At 39.0% G+C, this 17,381-nt stretch overlaps 1 protein-coding gene and 1 non-coding gene across 2 annotated transcripts; one reads left to right on the top strand and one right to left on the bottom strand.

Moving 5' to 3' along the window:
- Positions 1-951: 951 nt before the first annotated feature.
- On the top strand, positions 952-14,424 carry LOC103713195 (3-deoxy-manno-octulosonate cytidylyltransferase, mitochondrial-like). Its single transcript, XM_039132100.1, is given in 7 exon segments — positions 952-1,186; positions 3,383-3,504; positions 5,621-5,763; positions 5,867-5,921; positions 12,587-12,655; positions 12,658-12,705; positions 13,979-14,424. Coding segments are annotated over 7 exon segments (756 nt in total). The 3' UTR covers positions 14,063-14,424.
- On the bottom strand, positions 1,813-2,000 carry LOC113463112. Its single transcript, XR_003386828.2, has one exon. It is a non-coding gene; the product is annotated as a U2 spliceosomal RNA (small nuclear RNA).
- Positions 14,425-17,381: the final 2,957 nt, after the last annotated feature.

Below are 17,381 nucleotides of genomic sequence, written 5' to 3' on the forward strand. Positions count from 1 at the left end.
CAGATGAATTCTTTGAATCGTCGGACTATAAACACATGTGCTATCTGAAAAGATGTAAACTTTCGGACCAGTCTGCGTATCTCACAGATGAATGGGTGGTCATCTCCAAAGCTGTCTACTCTCTAAATCCAATCAATCAACATGGAGGAGTCAATCACTGAATCCAGTCTACCTTTATTTTTGATGATCATACATTTGTGACTTTAGATTGTTGAGTCGGACATCTTAGCATCCAAAGTCCAAGCGATATTCACGACATGACATCAACACAAAATTTAGTAGTAGATTCGCATAATCTCAGATCCACTAGTTTGGGTTTCAACTAGTGAGATCTAGTTCCATGCATAAGTTATTACTTATGTACTGTAAAAAAAGTCTTAATTAAATAGATCTGAAGCATCCTGATGGAAGTAGAGGCGGTGACAGCTTAATCGTTTAATCCATTTAAATTAATTTAATTCATTATAAAATTAAATTAAATTATTTATTTTATAAATTAATTATATTTAGATTTTGATTTATTTAATGGATGGGTTGGATTCAAATTAACAAATTTTTGACCTATTCTGTGTACAATTTCATCCGAATCTAATCTAACGTGATCAATTGACGCCCCAAGATGAAAGAAATTTAATTCAATCACCAAGCATTCCATAATATGGAGATGGTAGTGATGCAAAATTATGCCTTCACCAATTTATTCTAGCTCAATTATTCATACTTACAACTTTTTATAGTGGAAAAAAAACATCATTTTCTTATGTCCTAAAGAGTATTGTCGCAGGAGACGTCAATAATGGGGTAGCTCGGAAACCGACGTCAAGCGTGCAAGTGATCTTGGAACCGAGGAGATTTTTTCCACCAATCTCTTCTACTATTTCTTCCCGGCAACTCCGACTCCCCCGTCTCTCAAAGTTCGAGTATTTTCCCCTCAGTAGAGTGAAGGGATCGATGGCGATTTGCTCTCCCTCGTCGGCGACGAGCGGCAGGACCCGGGTTGTCCACGCGCTGGTCGCCAGAGCGGCAGTGGCGGTGGCGGCTGGCGCCCCCGGCCCACGCCGCGGTGTACTTCAAGTGGTTCAGGAAGGATGGGAGCCGGGTGGTGGGGATCATCCCTGCCCGGTCTGCCTCCTCGCGGTTCGAGGGGAAACTCCTGGTCTGGATCCTCGGGAAACCCATGATCCAGGTTTGAGGTCCAATCTAGGCTTTGATACAGTGTTTTGGTTAAAGTTCTCGTCCTTTTTAATATTACAGAGTGTTGTTGAATGCTTGCTGTTTTGATTTTACTGTGAAAAAGGGAAAAAGGCGTGAGCTTGCTTACCCTAAGTAGGGAAATGGAGCTACAAACATTTTAGCTGGAACGACTTTGTTCTGTCTTTGGTGCGAGCTTCGTATGCCTTCATCTTTGCTGACGTTTCATTAAACTGATGTGAATAATTTTGATTGGTTTACTGCACACAGAGAAAATGCTTTTCTGGACATGAACTAATTGTGTAGAGAAAAAGGCTAAAATGGAAAAATATATCCGTTTTTGTCTAGTAATCTGATATAAAAATAAATGAATAAATGTTGTAAATGACTTATGTTTATTATTCAGAATTATTATTCCACTGATTAGGTACTGTAACATGAACATAATGATAGGATGAGGTAGATTTATTTATATATTTTATATTTTCTTATACTCTCTCTGACATGTGGGCCGGAGTTTTTTTTTTAATAGGCGAGCCCAACATGTAAATTTTTTTTAATAAGGGGGTTAAAGAGTGCAAAGACATGGTTCGAACTCAGAACCTCTGCTTTGATACCTGGTAGGGGTGCGCCAGGCTTGTACGGTAGTGCAACGCATGGGCGACGCTTGAGGGCCCCGATGGCAAGCCACCATGATGGGCCCTCCCCCACAAAAAATTAATTTAATATCATGGTGGGCCGATGGCCCACATATCATATATTAAACCGATAAGAACAGATACTACACTTGATCTTAGCCGAAAATTTCATATTATTAAAAAAGTTTCACATGTTGGGTTCACCCATTAAAAGAAAAGTCCGGCCCACATGTGAGGGGGAGTGTAAGAAAATATAAAATATATAAATAAATCTACCTCATCCTATCAGCTTAGCTTTTGGGACAAATAGTGATTTCAACACATAAGGGTTTTGGAATTATTAGATTCAACTTAATCTCTAATGATTGGCAGATCTGCGTGTCATTGCATGGTTCCATCACGATTCATGGAATTGTTGGAGATTCCACAATTACAATAATACTCTAATGCGTTGTTGGTGATATATAATTTGAGCCTTCACCTTCATTTGTATTTCTGATAGTTTCTGCTGAATCCTGTGTGACTGTTCTGTTCCACTAACTCTTCATAATGACTTTATAGAGAACATGGGAGAGAGCAAAGTTTGCTTGTTGGTATGTGTGATTACTTACTTGCACTTTCTGTTTTCAGTTTGTACGATGCCTATAATAGTACTATACTCTGTGTGGTGCAATTTTTATCTCTTAAGGACCTTTCTATACAACTAGATTTAGCATCTGGATGGACCACTTATAGATGATAACCAAGTTCATATTTTTAATCAAAAAACTGAGATCATAGGCTCAACAGATTAATATTATTATTTAGTAGTAAATGGCATTATATTTTGATTAAAATGAAACAAAACTTTCTCGATAACAAAATGGAAGAGCTGAAAAAAAATTTTGATCATAGAAGTTGCTGTTCCTTTGAGGAAAATGATTGTAATATGAAGTCTTAATTATTAACTGCAGACTGTTTATGTTATCCTACATCTATCTTGAGGCATATAAAGAAACTCATGTGAAACTTGGGATTATGAACATAGCAGCATTTAAACTTGCCTTCATAGATAAAATAAGTGGAGATTGGAGAGATGAGGATTTAAAGAGTTGAAATTTTGTGTACAGAGTCAGTGATTAATCAATTAAAGGAGAAGAAATTTATACTTTGTGCTATCACGTGTGCTCATCATGGCATGAGAAACTAGGAAAAAGCCTAGGCTATAACTGATGAGCTTGGCTGGCTCCCTTGGGCTATGCAAAACAACAATTTCTGCAAGGACATGGTGTTCTATTTCAGAAGCTTGTGGTGGCAGTTATGGTAATGCAGTATCTGAACATCTCTTTCGCTTTGATGCTTTGCCTTGTTTACTTTTACCCTAAGTAGTTTTCCCCTCTATGCCACTAGTTGTGGCAATGGACAATGAAAAGATTGCAGAATGTTGTAGAGAATTTGGAGCTGATGTGATAATGACATCAGAATCGTACAAAAATGGTATCTTCTTGTTTTCTCTATTTTTCCAAATACCTAAGGTTACTTATATATTATCAGGAGCTTTGTTTTATCTGCAGGAACCGAACATTGTAATGAAGCACTTCAGAAGCATGGAAAAAATTATGATATTGTTGTCAATATCCAAGGAGATGAGCCTCTTATACCAGACATAATAGATGGTGTTGTTAGGGCTTTGCAGGTTGTTACTTGCACATTGCTTGCTGAAACTCTTGTCTTTATTTATATATAGGTTGTATTAGATATTCTGAATTTTTATCAGCCATTACATTCCAGATACTGGAGGAGTATCAACTTCTCTTGTGCTGCCTATGCTGACCATTTTTCAACAACATTTATTGGATTTCCCTATTTCACAAAAACAAACAAGGACAGGACACCTTGCCTATATATAACGCTAACAGCTTTCATGATGGAGAAAACATGTTTAACCCAAAGTTTTTATTCTCATATAGTTTTTTCCAAACCTTGGAATTTATAATGAATCCTAGGAATTAAGTAATGCATCCTGATTTTTCTTGTAGAAACAAAATGAATGCATGATATCAGGATTTTATGACTCTGAATGTGGAAGCTAATCCTAAAACCAACCTTGAAAATAGATTGGAATTAAAAGTATGCAAAATTTTTATTTTATCTTTAAACCGACTACATAAAATACCTGCAACTACAGTTAAATGGTATTAATGTTTTTCTTTTCCTCCCTTTCATTTAAGTGAACCTGGATTTCTCCATTCCTTTTTTTTAAAATGAAGTTTGGGTTCAATAAACTTGAGGTACCTCCATAATGTCCTCATTATCATGGTTGCCAAATTTTCAGTGGATCAACTTTACTCTTTGTTTGCTTATAGGATTTAGTGTGCTGTTTCATTTTGTTTATATGATCTAGTTGCTACCTTTTGCACTTGGGGCTCCCTTTTTTGTTGTTCCTGTTTTAGTTCTCTTTCTCTCTCTCTCTCATGCATGTGCTTATATAAATTACAGCTTGAGTCTCCTATAATTTCTTATTTGAAACAAAAGACACGATTTGAGATCATAAATTTGACTTGAATTCTTGATCAGTGTTTCCAGCAGCCATGGCTACGTGCATATACTCGATGATCTTTTATTATTCTTATTTGAAACAAAAGACATGATATGAGATCATAAATTTGATGGAATTTGACTTGAATTCTCGATCAGTGTTTCCAGCAGCCATGGCTACGTGCAGATACTTGATGATCTTTTATTAGGTTTTGTTTCTTCCTTGTATATATTTCGTTGTTTCCAGTTAAGTAATTAGTTTAAGGCTACATTCGGTTTCTCTTGAACTGAGAAATGTTTACTTTAAGAATCATGTGGAGAATTTCTTTTGCCTTCTACACTTTTGATCTTTCTCAATCTCATTATGCACTAACACCTCTAAGAAGTAGGGTTTTGCCATCTTATATTTCCATCTGGGCTTGGACTCGCATCTGTAGTCCTATTATTTCTACTGAACAAAGAAAATAAAAGTAAAAGAAGAAAGATCAAAAAAATGGAAAAGGACTGTAATTGGCAATTGGAAAATAAATGATATAATTTATATATCTTGGACCAACTAATGACAATTGTGATAGTATGAGTTATTTTCATTCTGGGTGTAGAACAAAGTTGGTATGTATGATAATTTCTACAAGTTCTGGGCAGCAAATTTTTTTTGTGTGTATGTTGTTTCCTAAAGGGTAATTCTGTTACAGGAAAGCTTCTTATTTGTGAGTAATCTTCCTGGTTGTAAGAAATCTGAGAGTTTGTTGTCTGGCCTCTTGACTACGTGTTTAACCATCCTTGAAATCACAGTGATTACTTCTTGTTGAACCGCGGCGTATATTTTGACTATTTGAGAAGCATCTACAGCCCACTATTAATGTTACTAGATTTTAAACTCTATGTGATCCAGTTCAAAAAATCATCTTAATATAGATGAATCAACCTACACTTGCAGTTAGGTGTGTTTAGATCAAAGGCTGTTGAGCTAGTTTAAGTGCATGCTCTAGAAGGATAACAAAAGCAGATGTCTTAACTTGCAGTTATATGATGAGACTTCCTTTCTATCAGATAAAAGCAACTGATGTTTAACATGGTCAAAATCTGTACCAACTCTTTTCCAAGTCTCAATTAAATGATAAATAGTAAGGATTCATTGTCTGCTGCACCATCATGCAGACAGAAGTTCTATATATTTTAGGTTAGGAATAATATACATTACTCCGCATTGTTTTTTTGTAAAAAAATTATATGTTTCTATTCTTTATTTAACTGAAGTACATTGTGGTAAGCGGTGTGCTCCTGATGCAGTTTTCAGTACTGCTGTCACATTCTTGAAACCTGAAGATGGACTTGACCCAAACTGGGTTAAGTGCGTGGTGGATAATCCTGGTTATGCAATTTACTTCTCAAGGGGTTTGATCCCATATAACAAGTGAGTTGTTCATGTATTTTGGTTTAAATGTTCTGTCATGGGATATTGTGGGTATATCCTGATTCATGCATTTCTATTTTTCATTTGTTTGCACTTTTTTCAGGTCAGGAAAAGTCAACCCACAGTTTCCCTATCTACTTCATCATTTGGGCATTCAGGTTTGTGTTCTACTCAGGATATTTTTATGCTATCAAATTTGTGTAATGTCCGGGCCCAGAACCTACTAGGCCCAATAAGAAGTAGGCCCAGTTAGGGGTTTGGACCCAAATTTCACTGTGGGCAGTATTATTTTAATGGTTATTATAATGGTACGGAAAAAAAAAAAAAAATTGAAGGGATAAGACCGACAGGGAAGGGTTACCTCACCCCCTGCTGGCAGCCGATGCCGGCGCGCCGGAGACAGGGGGCGGCGGCCAGTCCCGGAGTATGGAGGAAAGGAGAGGATGGGACCTCTCAGAGGGGGTTTCATCCTCTAAACAATTATTTAAGCCTCTGCCGGCAACCCCAAGTCACAGACTCCCTAAACTTTGAACGAGAGAGAGAGCCGAAGCCCTGGAGCCTAAGGCCAAGGAGCCCTGAAGCTCTGAAGAAGGGGGGACTACCAGGGAGGAAGCACTGCCCGACTACACCCGACTAAAACCAGGTATGGACTCCCTGTTAATAAAATTATAAAGCATAGAGAAACCCCTCTGTGGGGTGCTCTTCCCCTCTGTGTCAACAGTGACATAGAGGGGAGGAGGCCGGCACAGGAGAGGGAGAAAAACCCACAATCCCTGGGTCGGGGCGGACTCACAGGCCGCGACCATCCGGACCGAACCCAACCGGGTTCGGCCTGTTGACGAACCGGACACCGCGGCCTCGGCCGCAGGTACCTTGGGGTTCGGGGGGCAACCCGGGCCGCCAGATCTGGCCGGGACGACAACAGAGGCGGCCACAGGGCCGCCAGCCCCGGCCGGACCACCACCTCTTCTCCGGCAAGGGGTGGTGGTGCCGGAAGGAAGAACCAAGGAGGAAAAATTAGAATGAACTCACCGGACCGAAGAGGCTTCATTCTTGGACCCCGGCCTTACCCCACCGTGGTCGGAGCAGGGGGAGATCTCCCGGAGGAGATCCAGCCGCGACCCAACTTCCCGGCACTCCTCTTCTCCGGCATCGCTTCGGAGAAGAGGAAGGGGGGCCGGGCCTTTCTTCCACCAGTGCTCCGGGGGGAAGCTCCGCCTCGGTCGGTGGATCGGAGGGGAGCCTCGTCTCCCCGGTCGCCTGCGAGAGAAGAAAGGGAGGAGACGGAGGGTTCGGTGGGGACGAAAGGCCGAAAGGGCTAGGGCTTTCGGTCGGAAACGAGGAGAAAGAGAGAAAAGGAGAGGAAAAGAGTGGAAGAGAGAAAAGAAGAGGGAGTGACCGAGAGAGAGAGGAGGCCGTAGATCCGGCCGGAGGAGAAGAAGGGGAGCCGGAGGGCCGGCCGGGGGGCACGGTTTCATATGCATATAATATGAAAATTTTGTGATTTGCACTACTGCTTTGTTTAAACTGCATACTTATTATGCCAGGATGATTATTAGATAAACATGCATGTCAGCTTCTCAAAACCCTGATTTACATGTTTAGTCTACTGGTTGATCCGGTAGGATTATGCAGGATTACTTACTGAGCCGTGTAGCTCACATCTGTTTATGTTTCGTTTTCTTTCAGATCCTCACCAGTGATCGCCATCAGATATGTTTTTATTTTGTTACAGAGCTTCGTATTTTTGGAGAAGCTTATATACTTCTGTACATTTGAATAGCATAGAAGTTCTGTATTTTTGGTTTCAAACTTGAAGGTTGTACTGCAAACTTTTAATATATATATAAGGATGAATCCTTTTTGGCTACCTGTTACCCCTGTATGAGGCTGCGTGCTACTGGGGACGATAGCCGGCAATAGCACGGCCGTGTCACGGATCCGGATCTGGGGCGTGACATCTAGTGGTATCAGAGCAATAGGTTAACCATGAGTAAAAATTTTAAGCTTTAATAAGGAAATGGGTAGTTAAGTCTCATTTAGTGAGATTCCGCATAACCGGAAAGGAAAGAAAAGATTTTATTGGTCGTATCATCGGTCAGTCACGAAAATTGCTTGACACAAATATTTTGATAGGTGATAATGAGCAACAAAAAGAAAGAAGCTAGGGCTAATACAAAGCCATTCTGGGGGCATGATTGTGACAGGTATGGTATTAGAGCTTAAGATTTAAGACTACTAAGGATTTTGGTGTTTTGAATCAGAATGCTAACGAGCCATGCCAAAATAAGAAAAAGCTATTTTGGAGATTTCTCGACGGAGTAATTTGTATTTTGGATTATGATTAAATTAGATTTTGACTGATGTTAAGTGGAATACTAGCCATGGAATATTAAAGTACATTGTGATTATTTATGTATCAGTATATAGGTGATATTGGAAGTTTAACTTGGTACTGGGTACTGTGGATGATACTTCTAGTTTGAAGTTAATTATTTTGATGACAAGATAGGGTTTATTCATAAGTTGTTTAAGGCTTGGACAAGGAAAGGTTTTATATTCTTCGGGGATGAAATTTGTATGACAATTATGCATGAAACTATTATATAGAAAGAAAGTATATTTGAGAATGAGATTTAAGAGTTTCTCCTTGTTTACTTGGAATGTGAAATATTAGATCTTTGCAAATTATAATGCAAGATTAATATTTTGATTGGAAATCATTTAGTAAATTCCGAGAATAATTTTCAATGTTGAAGAATATTTTAGGCTCAAATGTTCTACTATGGATAAAGTGCAGTAGTTTGTGATCCTGTGATAAATCAATTAAATGAATATTAGTTGAAGTTTTGACCAAAAAAAAAAAAAAAAAGAAGAGAAAATGATGATGACATGGGGTCATTAGGAAATGCGAGCGGAATCAGCAATAGAGTTGATATGGGAACAGGCCCAATAGCACATGATGTTTCAGGGGTTTGTACTTAGTGACCCTGCTTCTAAGTTCTGAAGTAAACTATTTCATCTCTAATAGAAGGGCAATTATTAAATGCTTTCGTTTATCACTAAGAAGCAAGTTTAAATTGTTTCATGAGGAAGCTGAAAGTTATGGATGATAATTCCACATATCATCGTCTAGTGGAAAGAGTACAATAGAAGAAGATTTTTAAATAGAGATCTTACAACAAAAGTATACATCCTTTTCTTTTAACGGGGATGTGAGATCCAGAATCACCTTCTAGCAATGCTAAAGTAGGGCAGATTATTGTTCATGCAATTTAAAGATACCTAATATAAGATTGGGATATTGAGAAATAATTTTCAGAAGTTTACACAATTTCGAGCTTAAAATGTCCTAAGATGACTTGAGAGCTTATCTCGTATTAGGAAAGAAGGCTTATTTTCAATGAATGAAGTTGTTGAAAATGTAAAATTCATTTTAAAGCGTTGTCGCTTATTTAAGAGGATCTTATGTTGGGATACCCTTTCTTTGCTCGCTCATGGAAAAGTAAAAAGAAGTTTTGGCTAAGTAACATTCGATCAAGATGGAGGAAAGATTTGAAATGCAAATACAGATGAGGAATTAAATAGTTCTGTTTGTAGGCAAATAGTATGTTGATCAAAAGTTATTTGTGAATTCAAAGGAATTTGATCAGAATGCGCAGCGAAAACATAGTGATCTGAATTATTTATCTAAGTTGGCCAGAAGTATTATTCTTTTGATTCGGAAAGTTTTAATAACAAAAGATTTGATCTGTTTTCTTGTGTAGTAAGATTTTCTGGATAAATAAAAGGAGAATGTTCTGATTTTTGGATAGCACTGTGCTATCCTAGATTCTCCAGTTTTACGTCATGCTAAGAAACTTCTTAGCATCTTTTGACATGAATTAATAGATCATCGATTTTGATCTTGGATCTAGAATATGTTGGTATGAACCTTCTCCCTCCTAAATTTGAAGCTTGAATTTTTTTAATTAATATCCATCCTTTATTCGATTGAAAGAAATTGAGGTTGTCAATTGACTTTGATGAATATCTATCAAGGGTGGATTGAAGTTGTTTATGATCTAATCTTGTGATAGATCGGGTAATCGAGAGCAGTATCGACAAAGAAACTCGAAGTTCTTATTCAGAATTGAGATGTAGATTTTTGTGTATAAGAGAAAAGTTTGATTTAGATCACCTACCAAAAGAATCAAATCTGAAAATGTTAGACCTTATTCTTTTGATAAGATCTAATGATGAAACTGTATTGATGAATAGAATTATTGAAAAATTTGAATTAGAATTCTAATGGAGAAAAGTGTTGTTGATTCTCTGAATAATCTGGAGATAGCTATATAATTTCACCAGTGAGTTTTTCTATTGTTGGCAACTCCTGGGAGATTTTGAGCATCTTAAATTTAGTATTAACGGATTGATGGTGCCTTGGATGGGCTCAGACCTGGAATGTTCCTTACTCCTAGCTATGACATTTTCGATCTACCTATTTGAAAGGGGTTTGAAGTTTTGCTAGGGTAAAGGTTGATCATTAAATTGTAGGCAAAATCAAGAGAAGAAAGAGGATTATAGATTATGAAAAGTGTTTGATGTTAATGCTCTCACCTATTTCTATTAAGCCGATTACGATTCTTGTGTGGACTTAATCGAAAGCAATTAATTTCTTGGGCCAAGGATTATAGCATTTAAAATCTAAGGTGGGAAGATTAGTCCTCTTTTGGAAGAGATCAAAGGAACTCCTATATCATAGATGGAAGGAATTAAGTTTTGAAATGCCATGACTTTGTATGTCGTAATTCTTTATGTGAAATCTTGGGAGTAAGTACTCTGAGAGAAAGACTAACTGAGATCTCGAGGATGACTCAATGGTTGACTACTTTTAAAAACCAGAACCTAAGGTATGTTTAATTTCGAGGACGAAATTTATTTTAAGGGGGGTAGGATGTAATGTCCGGGCCCAGAACCTACTAGGCCCAATAAGAAGTAGGCCCAGTTAGGGGTTTGGACCCAAATTTCACTATGGGCAGTATTATTTTAATGGTTATTATAATGGTACGGAAAAAAAAAAAATTGAAGGGATAAGACCGACAGGGAAGGGTTACCTCACCCCCTGCTGGCAGCCGATGCCGGCGCGCCGGAGACAGGGGGCGGCGGCCAGTCCCGGAGTATGGAGGAAAGGAGAGGATGGGACCTCTCAGAGGGGGGTTTCATCCTCTAAACAATTATTTAAGCCTCTGCCGGCAACCCCAAGTCACAGACTCCCTAAACTTTGAACGAGAGAGAGAGCCGAAGCCCTGGAGCCTAAGGCCAAGGAGCCCTGAAGCTCTGAAGAAGGGGGGACTACCAGGGAGGAAGCACTGCCCGACTACACCCGACTAAAACCAGGTATGGACTCCCTGTTAATAAAATTATAAAGCATGGAGAAACCCCTCTGTGGGGTGCTCTTCCCCTCTGTGTCAACAGTGACATAGAGGGGAGGAGGCCGGCACAGGAGAGGGAGAAAAACCCACAATCCCTGGGTCGGGGCGGACTCACAGGCCGCGACCATCCGGACCGAACCCAACCGGGTTCGGCCTGTTGACGAACCGGACACCGCGGCCTCGGCCGCGGGTACCTTGGGGTTCGGGGGGCAACCCGGGCCGCCAGATCTGGCCGGGACGACAACAGAGGCGGCCACAGGGCCGCCAGCCCCGGCCGGACCACCACCTCTTCTCCGACAAGGGGTGGTGGTGCCGGAAGGAAGAACCAAGGAGGAAAAATTAGAATGAACTCACCGGACCGAAGAGGCTTCATTCTTGGACCCCGGCCTTACCCCACCGTGGTCGGAGCAGGGGGAGATCTCCCGGAGGAGATCCAGCCGCGACCCAACTTCCCGGCACTCCTCTTCTCCGGCATCGCTTCGGAGAAGAGGAAGGGGGGGCCGGCCTTTCTTCCACCAGTGCTCCGGGGGGAAGCTCCGCCTCGGTCGATGGATCGGAGGGGAGCCTCGTCTCCCCGGTCGCCTGCGAGAGAAGAAAGGGAGGAGACGGAGGGTTCGGTGGGGACGAAAGGCCGAAAGGGCTAGGGCTTTCGGTCGGAAACGAGGAGAAAGAGAGAAAAGGAGAGGAAAAGAGTGGAAGAGAGAAAAGAAGAGGGAGTGACCGAGAGAGAGAGGAGGCCGTAGATCCGGCCGGAGGAGAAGAAGGGGAGCCGGAGGGTCGGCCGGGGGGCACGGTTTCATATGCATATAATATGAAAATTTTGTGATTTGCACTACTGCTTTGTTTAAATTGCATACTTATTATGCCAGGATGATTATTAGATAAACATGCATGTCAGCTTCTCAAAACCCTGATTTACATGTTTAGTCTACTGGTTGATCCGGTAGGATTATGCAGGATTACTTACTGAGCCGTGTAGCTCACATCTGTTTATGTTTCGTTTTCTTTCAGATCCTCACCACTGATAGCTGCCAGAGACACGTTAATTTGGTATTAGCGCTTCTTTCTTTTGGGGTAAAGCAAGTATACTTTTGTGTATATAAACTACATAGAAGCTCTGTATTTGGGTACTGACCAGTAGGTTGTACTAAGAATGCTTTCATATGAAAAGATTTGGTTGGTTTGACTACCCTATTACCCAGGTATGAGGCTGCGTGCTATTGTGGGCGGTAGTCGGCAATAGCACGGCCGTGTCACGGATCCGGGTCCGGGGCGTGACAATTTGCATCAGGATGTTTGTCCGATTGTATTTATAGTTAGCATTTATTTATTGCATGACAATATCAATTACGTATTGATGTCATGCAGTGTTTCCTAATAATATTAGCATTCCTGTGTCTGGCCAGAGCTTTGATTCAAAGTTTGTAAGGATCTCTCCGCAGCTTCCACCCACTCCCCTGCAACTAGAGGAAGACCTTGAAGTCTTGAACAACTTAAAGTTCTTGAAAATGGGTACAAGATGAAGGTAACTCCAAGATATCCAGATTGATATTTCATTTAGGAATAATGTAGGCAAAGGGCATTTCTTCTCTTTGATATCACTGAGATGAGTTTGTTTCCTGAAATCCCTTTTTGTGCATACCGTATGGACTTATTGCCAGCTTCAATTTGACATATAAGTTCCATACTCAGACTTCTTCGGGCCCTTGTTTTAGTTTATTGTTATTTAAGCAAAACAGTCCTGGAGCAAGTTTTAACTACACTTGAAAAATCGTAGGCCTGCTAAGGTTTCAAATCTTGTTCCACTTGTCTGAAAATGATATTACGTTCTAGATTGATTTTTTTTTATTATTTTGACATTCTTTTGTTTTGTTATTATTTCATCATATACATTCTAACAAGTTCTAGTGAAGCTTACTCATGCATGGTCATATCAAGGTGTTAAATCTCTGTAATCATTGTCTTGTCAACTGGGTGCAAGATGTGATGTATCTCAGAATCAGCTCAGCACTTCAGAGCTGCTTAAAGCTACATAGCTAAAATGACTCAGGAATATGCCTACAATGAACCAGAAATATGACACTATATTTCATCGCAAACAGACTTCCAAACTATCTTAGAACAAACTTTAGTTGCATGAATGTTAAAGATAACCTAGGAACCATTTCGGGACCGCCCATACCATCTCTCTCATACACACACGCATGATGATGCACATCTAGCTTTCTCATTGACATGTATATATATGTGCATGAAGACACAGGTAGCATAACGGTGGTGGTCTGGTACTCCTGATCGCTTTGTCGCCCCCCCCCCCCCCCCCCCCCCAAAAAAAAAAACGCCTACCCTTGTGTTCATGCACCCAAAGCTCCACAATTTGGCCATGGCTGCTTTCACCATTACTCCCATTCTGATGAAGCATCCAGGCTTCAGGCATGGCTACAAGCTCCATGCTAATTAATAACCAGTACTAGCTTCGGCACGACGGGTTTGCCATGCTAGCTCGGTTCTTGTTGATAGGCCAGTGGATCTAAGAAAGCTCTGGTGGTTTGTGCAGTTAAGTATCTTTTCCAACTGCATCCTCTTGTGAACTGGTCCAGCAATTAGCAACCATTACCTAGCCAATAATCTCTTCTGTGCGCCTCCATAATTGATAATACCTTTGATATCTGTATCTATTTGTGGGACCATGTTTATGTTAGAGATCAACTAACCTATTATTAGTCAACTACATTTCAATGATTTGAAGCTGTCTAATGTGATTATATTCTATAGCTCCTTGGATGTTCTTATTGCAGCATCATTTTGGGTCCGATGGACGCGAAACAACAGGACTCCATGCATGGCCGAGTTCATCACCACTGCAACTAGGATCACCCTAATTGCTACTTGCAAAGGAAGGTGATTTGCATACAGTCCTCGAGCAAGTATGCAGGCCCAGTGAAGCTTATATCCATTTCCACCACAGTGGCCTGTAATTTTGGTGGGCGTATCCTGTTGCCAATTGAGTCAAGAACAACATATCATTCAATAACATTCCAATAATTTAAAGCTTTATTTAGTTCTAATTACTGATCAATCTGTAGCTTCTTTTCCTTTAAGTGTTCTTAATTACTACAGCTGAATATTATTCCTCAATTTTTTCGTCTACACTGGTTATAAAGCTAGAAATAGGTGAAGTTACTGGTGACATCCACCACAAGTTGGAACTTTTAGATAATAAATGCTCTTGCTTGTTGGTCTAGATGAAGTTTTTCCCTCCATTGCTTTTTTTTACGAACATTAAAATTCTGTCATTATTATCAAATACTTGGAACCATTTAGCTATTTTTTCTTGCATTTGTTCATCTCCTCCCTTGATAATGTAACTCATCTCTTTCCCTCATCTCTGTTGTAAATACAATTAATCTTCAATAGAAAGCCGGTGGCTCCTTCTGCCTCCTTTTGCCTTCCTTCACATTACACATACAAAAAAAGAAAATCTACCACAAGCTTACAAGCATATGATCTCTAATTTACGGGTGCCGTCGGTCCCTCCATGCCTTTTCGGATGTAAAGAAACTTTATAGGCTCAATTATAAGGACAAATTAATTTTACAGGCATGTGAAAGATAGAAGAGATTTTGTTCCACACTATCTTGGGCTATTTTCCCCCGTCGCATCATTTCTTCTTGAATATTTAATAACTAGGAACAACCCTAACTTCTACATAGGAAGAGTGAATTGTTTCATATGTGGATGGAATCTTTTTCTTCTGTATTGGTTGATAGCATGCGCTCTTATAGAGCTATGTTGTGAATGTTAAGAGTCACTGTGTTTTGTTTGGGCATATACCTCCGGACCCATCTCTAATCATACTGCACATAGCTAAGATCTACATTTTGTGTTTTTCTGGTTGGAGCCAATTTCGACTCTTGATGGATTAAAACATAGAAACCGTTACCAAGTTAAAGGAGTTTTTGTTAAAAAAATAAAATTAGGCAAAAGAAAAGCTTGCACCTTTCTATGACATTCCATTTTTATATTTGATAATTCATTTAAATATGCCAACAATTATTAGCATATTTAGTTGGCAGCTTATCTTCAAGGAGTTGTCTTTCAAGAATTTATTGGACCTAAAAATGTTGATTTGATAATTTTATAATCAACCAACTCATAATGGATCTCAATAAATCCATGAGTTACACTAATATAATAAAAAATATAGCTTAAAAAATCTTTAAATTTTATATTTTGCTCTTAAAAGACAAACAAGGATCTAGAAATCAGATTAAAGTAGGCAAACAGAAAGACTAATACATCTAAATTCTAAAGAATATATATTTTAGCAATCGATATATAAGTTTTAGAAATTAAAGAATTAATACAAAAATAAGAAAGAATTTAAGAATTAATATATAATAGTTCTAAAATAAGAACAAAGAAAGGGCCGCCACGATGGGGATGGCCTTTTAAGATTTCAACCACCTGGACATTCAGAGTCCACAATGGGCTTGAACTTAGATAAATGCCACTTGAGCCGGTTATCAAATCCAATTTGAAGCTTACCCGGGCACGAAGCTCAACCCTAAATGGCTTGCATGGAAATTTATGTGCAAGCACCAACCTGTTATCAACATTGGTCCTACTCTTTAACCGGAAAAAAAAAAAAAAAAAAAAAACATTGGTCCTACTCAACCATCCATCAGCTTGTACATCACTGGCATATAAAACTGTAAAGTTTCAAGATCTCCAATGACTTTTTTCCTTTCCATCCAATCATATGCCTCTTTTTCAGTTTAATGGCAAGAGTATCATCATTCCTCTAAACTTTATATTTTTAAATTTTAATTTTATAAGTGAGCCATAAAGCTTCTATTATATAATCCGAAAAAAGGGTCTATAACGACCAACTCCATCATCTCTATTGAATAATGCTGCTTCCACTTATTAATAATATTCTATAACATACCTTTATTTGCTAGCCAATCCATTACGACATTCCTTAATTTCTCTGTCAATAGGGTGTAACCGTGTGGAGTTTAATATATTGAGCTTGGATCTGATCAAGCTTGGTTTAAAATTAACTTCATGCTTAAATTCTAAGATCAAGCTTGGTTTGTTTGCCATTATTTGAGGTTCGATTTAAGCTTAATTCTAAACTGAGCTAAAGATGAGCTTGATTGGTCAGTGTGATAATCTTAAATTGAGCTGAAATTACTTTTAGTTTGTATCGAGTTCGATTCAAGCTTGAATTATAGTTTGATTTAAGTTTGCTAAGTTTGGTTCAAGCATGAATTAATATTTAGTTGACTCAAAGAATGAACCAAATATACTAATTAAATCTCAATCCAACTTACATCATCTATGTACTACAAATACATTAAAGTTCTTATTGAACCAAGTCTGGTCGAGCAAGGTCAATTTTTGACTCAAATTGAAACAAATTTCAAGTTTCGTTGGCTTCCAGCTTAAATTGCTGTGTTTCCTAATTCATATAGGCCATGGGCCGGATTTATTCTGATATCATTTGCCACAATCTAGAACTTTAAAAGACTGGTTAAAAAGTATTTTTTGGATTTCTTAGACCTATAAAAATACCTAAAATTTTCTTAACGAATAATCGATGTGGGACCTGCACGGATTCTCACAATTTTTTTATGGAATCATGGACTGGTGTGGTTGCTGGGATGAGTCATTTTATATTTTAGAAGCTTAATTTACTCATTTGACTTCTTTTATGTAATCCTTAGTCGCATGTTGTGTTCGTTCTGTGGCCACTTTGTGAGCCTAATCAGGACCGAGGTCGTTTTTTATGTCTCTTCTCAATAAAATTATTTGGATGTTCCTTGAATTATATCATTTGAGACACATTTTTTTTTATAAATGCTTTCGTTAGTTGGAATTTCGGCGTCATTGTTGGAGGTGTGTTGCTACCCTCCACCACTCCATTTAGCAGTCGAGGATTGGTGCAATAAAGAGTATAGCCAATCACTTAATTCCGCATGGCAACAAGAAATAGAGTTATGTGGCGAAGCTTTTCCTCTCTGGAGAATGCAATGCCGCACTTAGACAAATCTTAGGTTCCTGAAAAGAAATAGATGACATTGTAGCCATCGACATGGCAATTGTTGGTTGCTTGATGATCGTGTGCATTGTTGCCAAATCTAATTTTATGTAGTTAAAGATAAATTTTAGTGTTTTCCTAATGCTTCCTCTAAA

Source organism: Phoenix dactylifera, chromosome 11 (assembly GCF_009389715.1).
Source record: "Phoenix dactylifera cultivar Barhee BC4 chromosome 11, palm_55x_up_171113_PBpolish2nd_filt_p, whole genome shotgun sequence".
NCBI classification, from domain to species: Eukaryota; Viridiplantae; Streptophyta; class Magnoliopsida; order Arecales; family Arecaceae; genus Phoenix; species Phoenix dactylifera.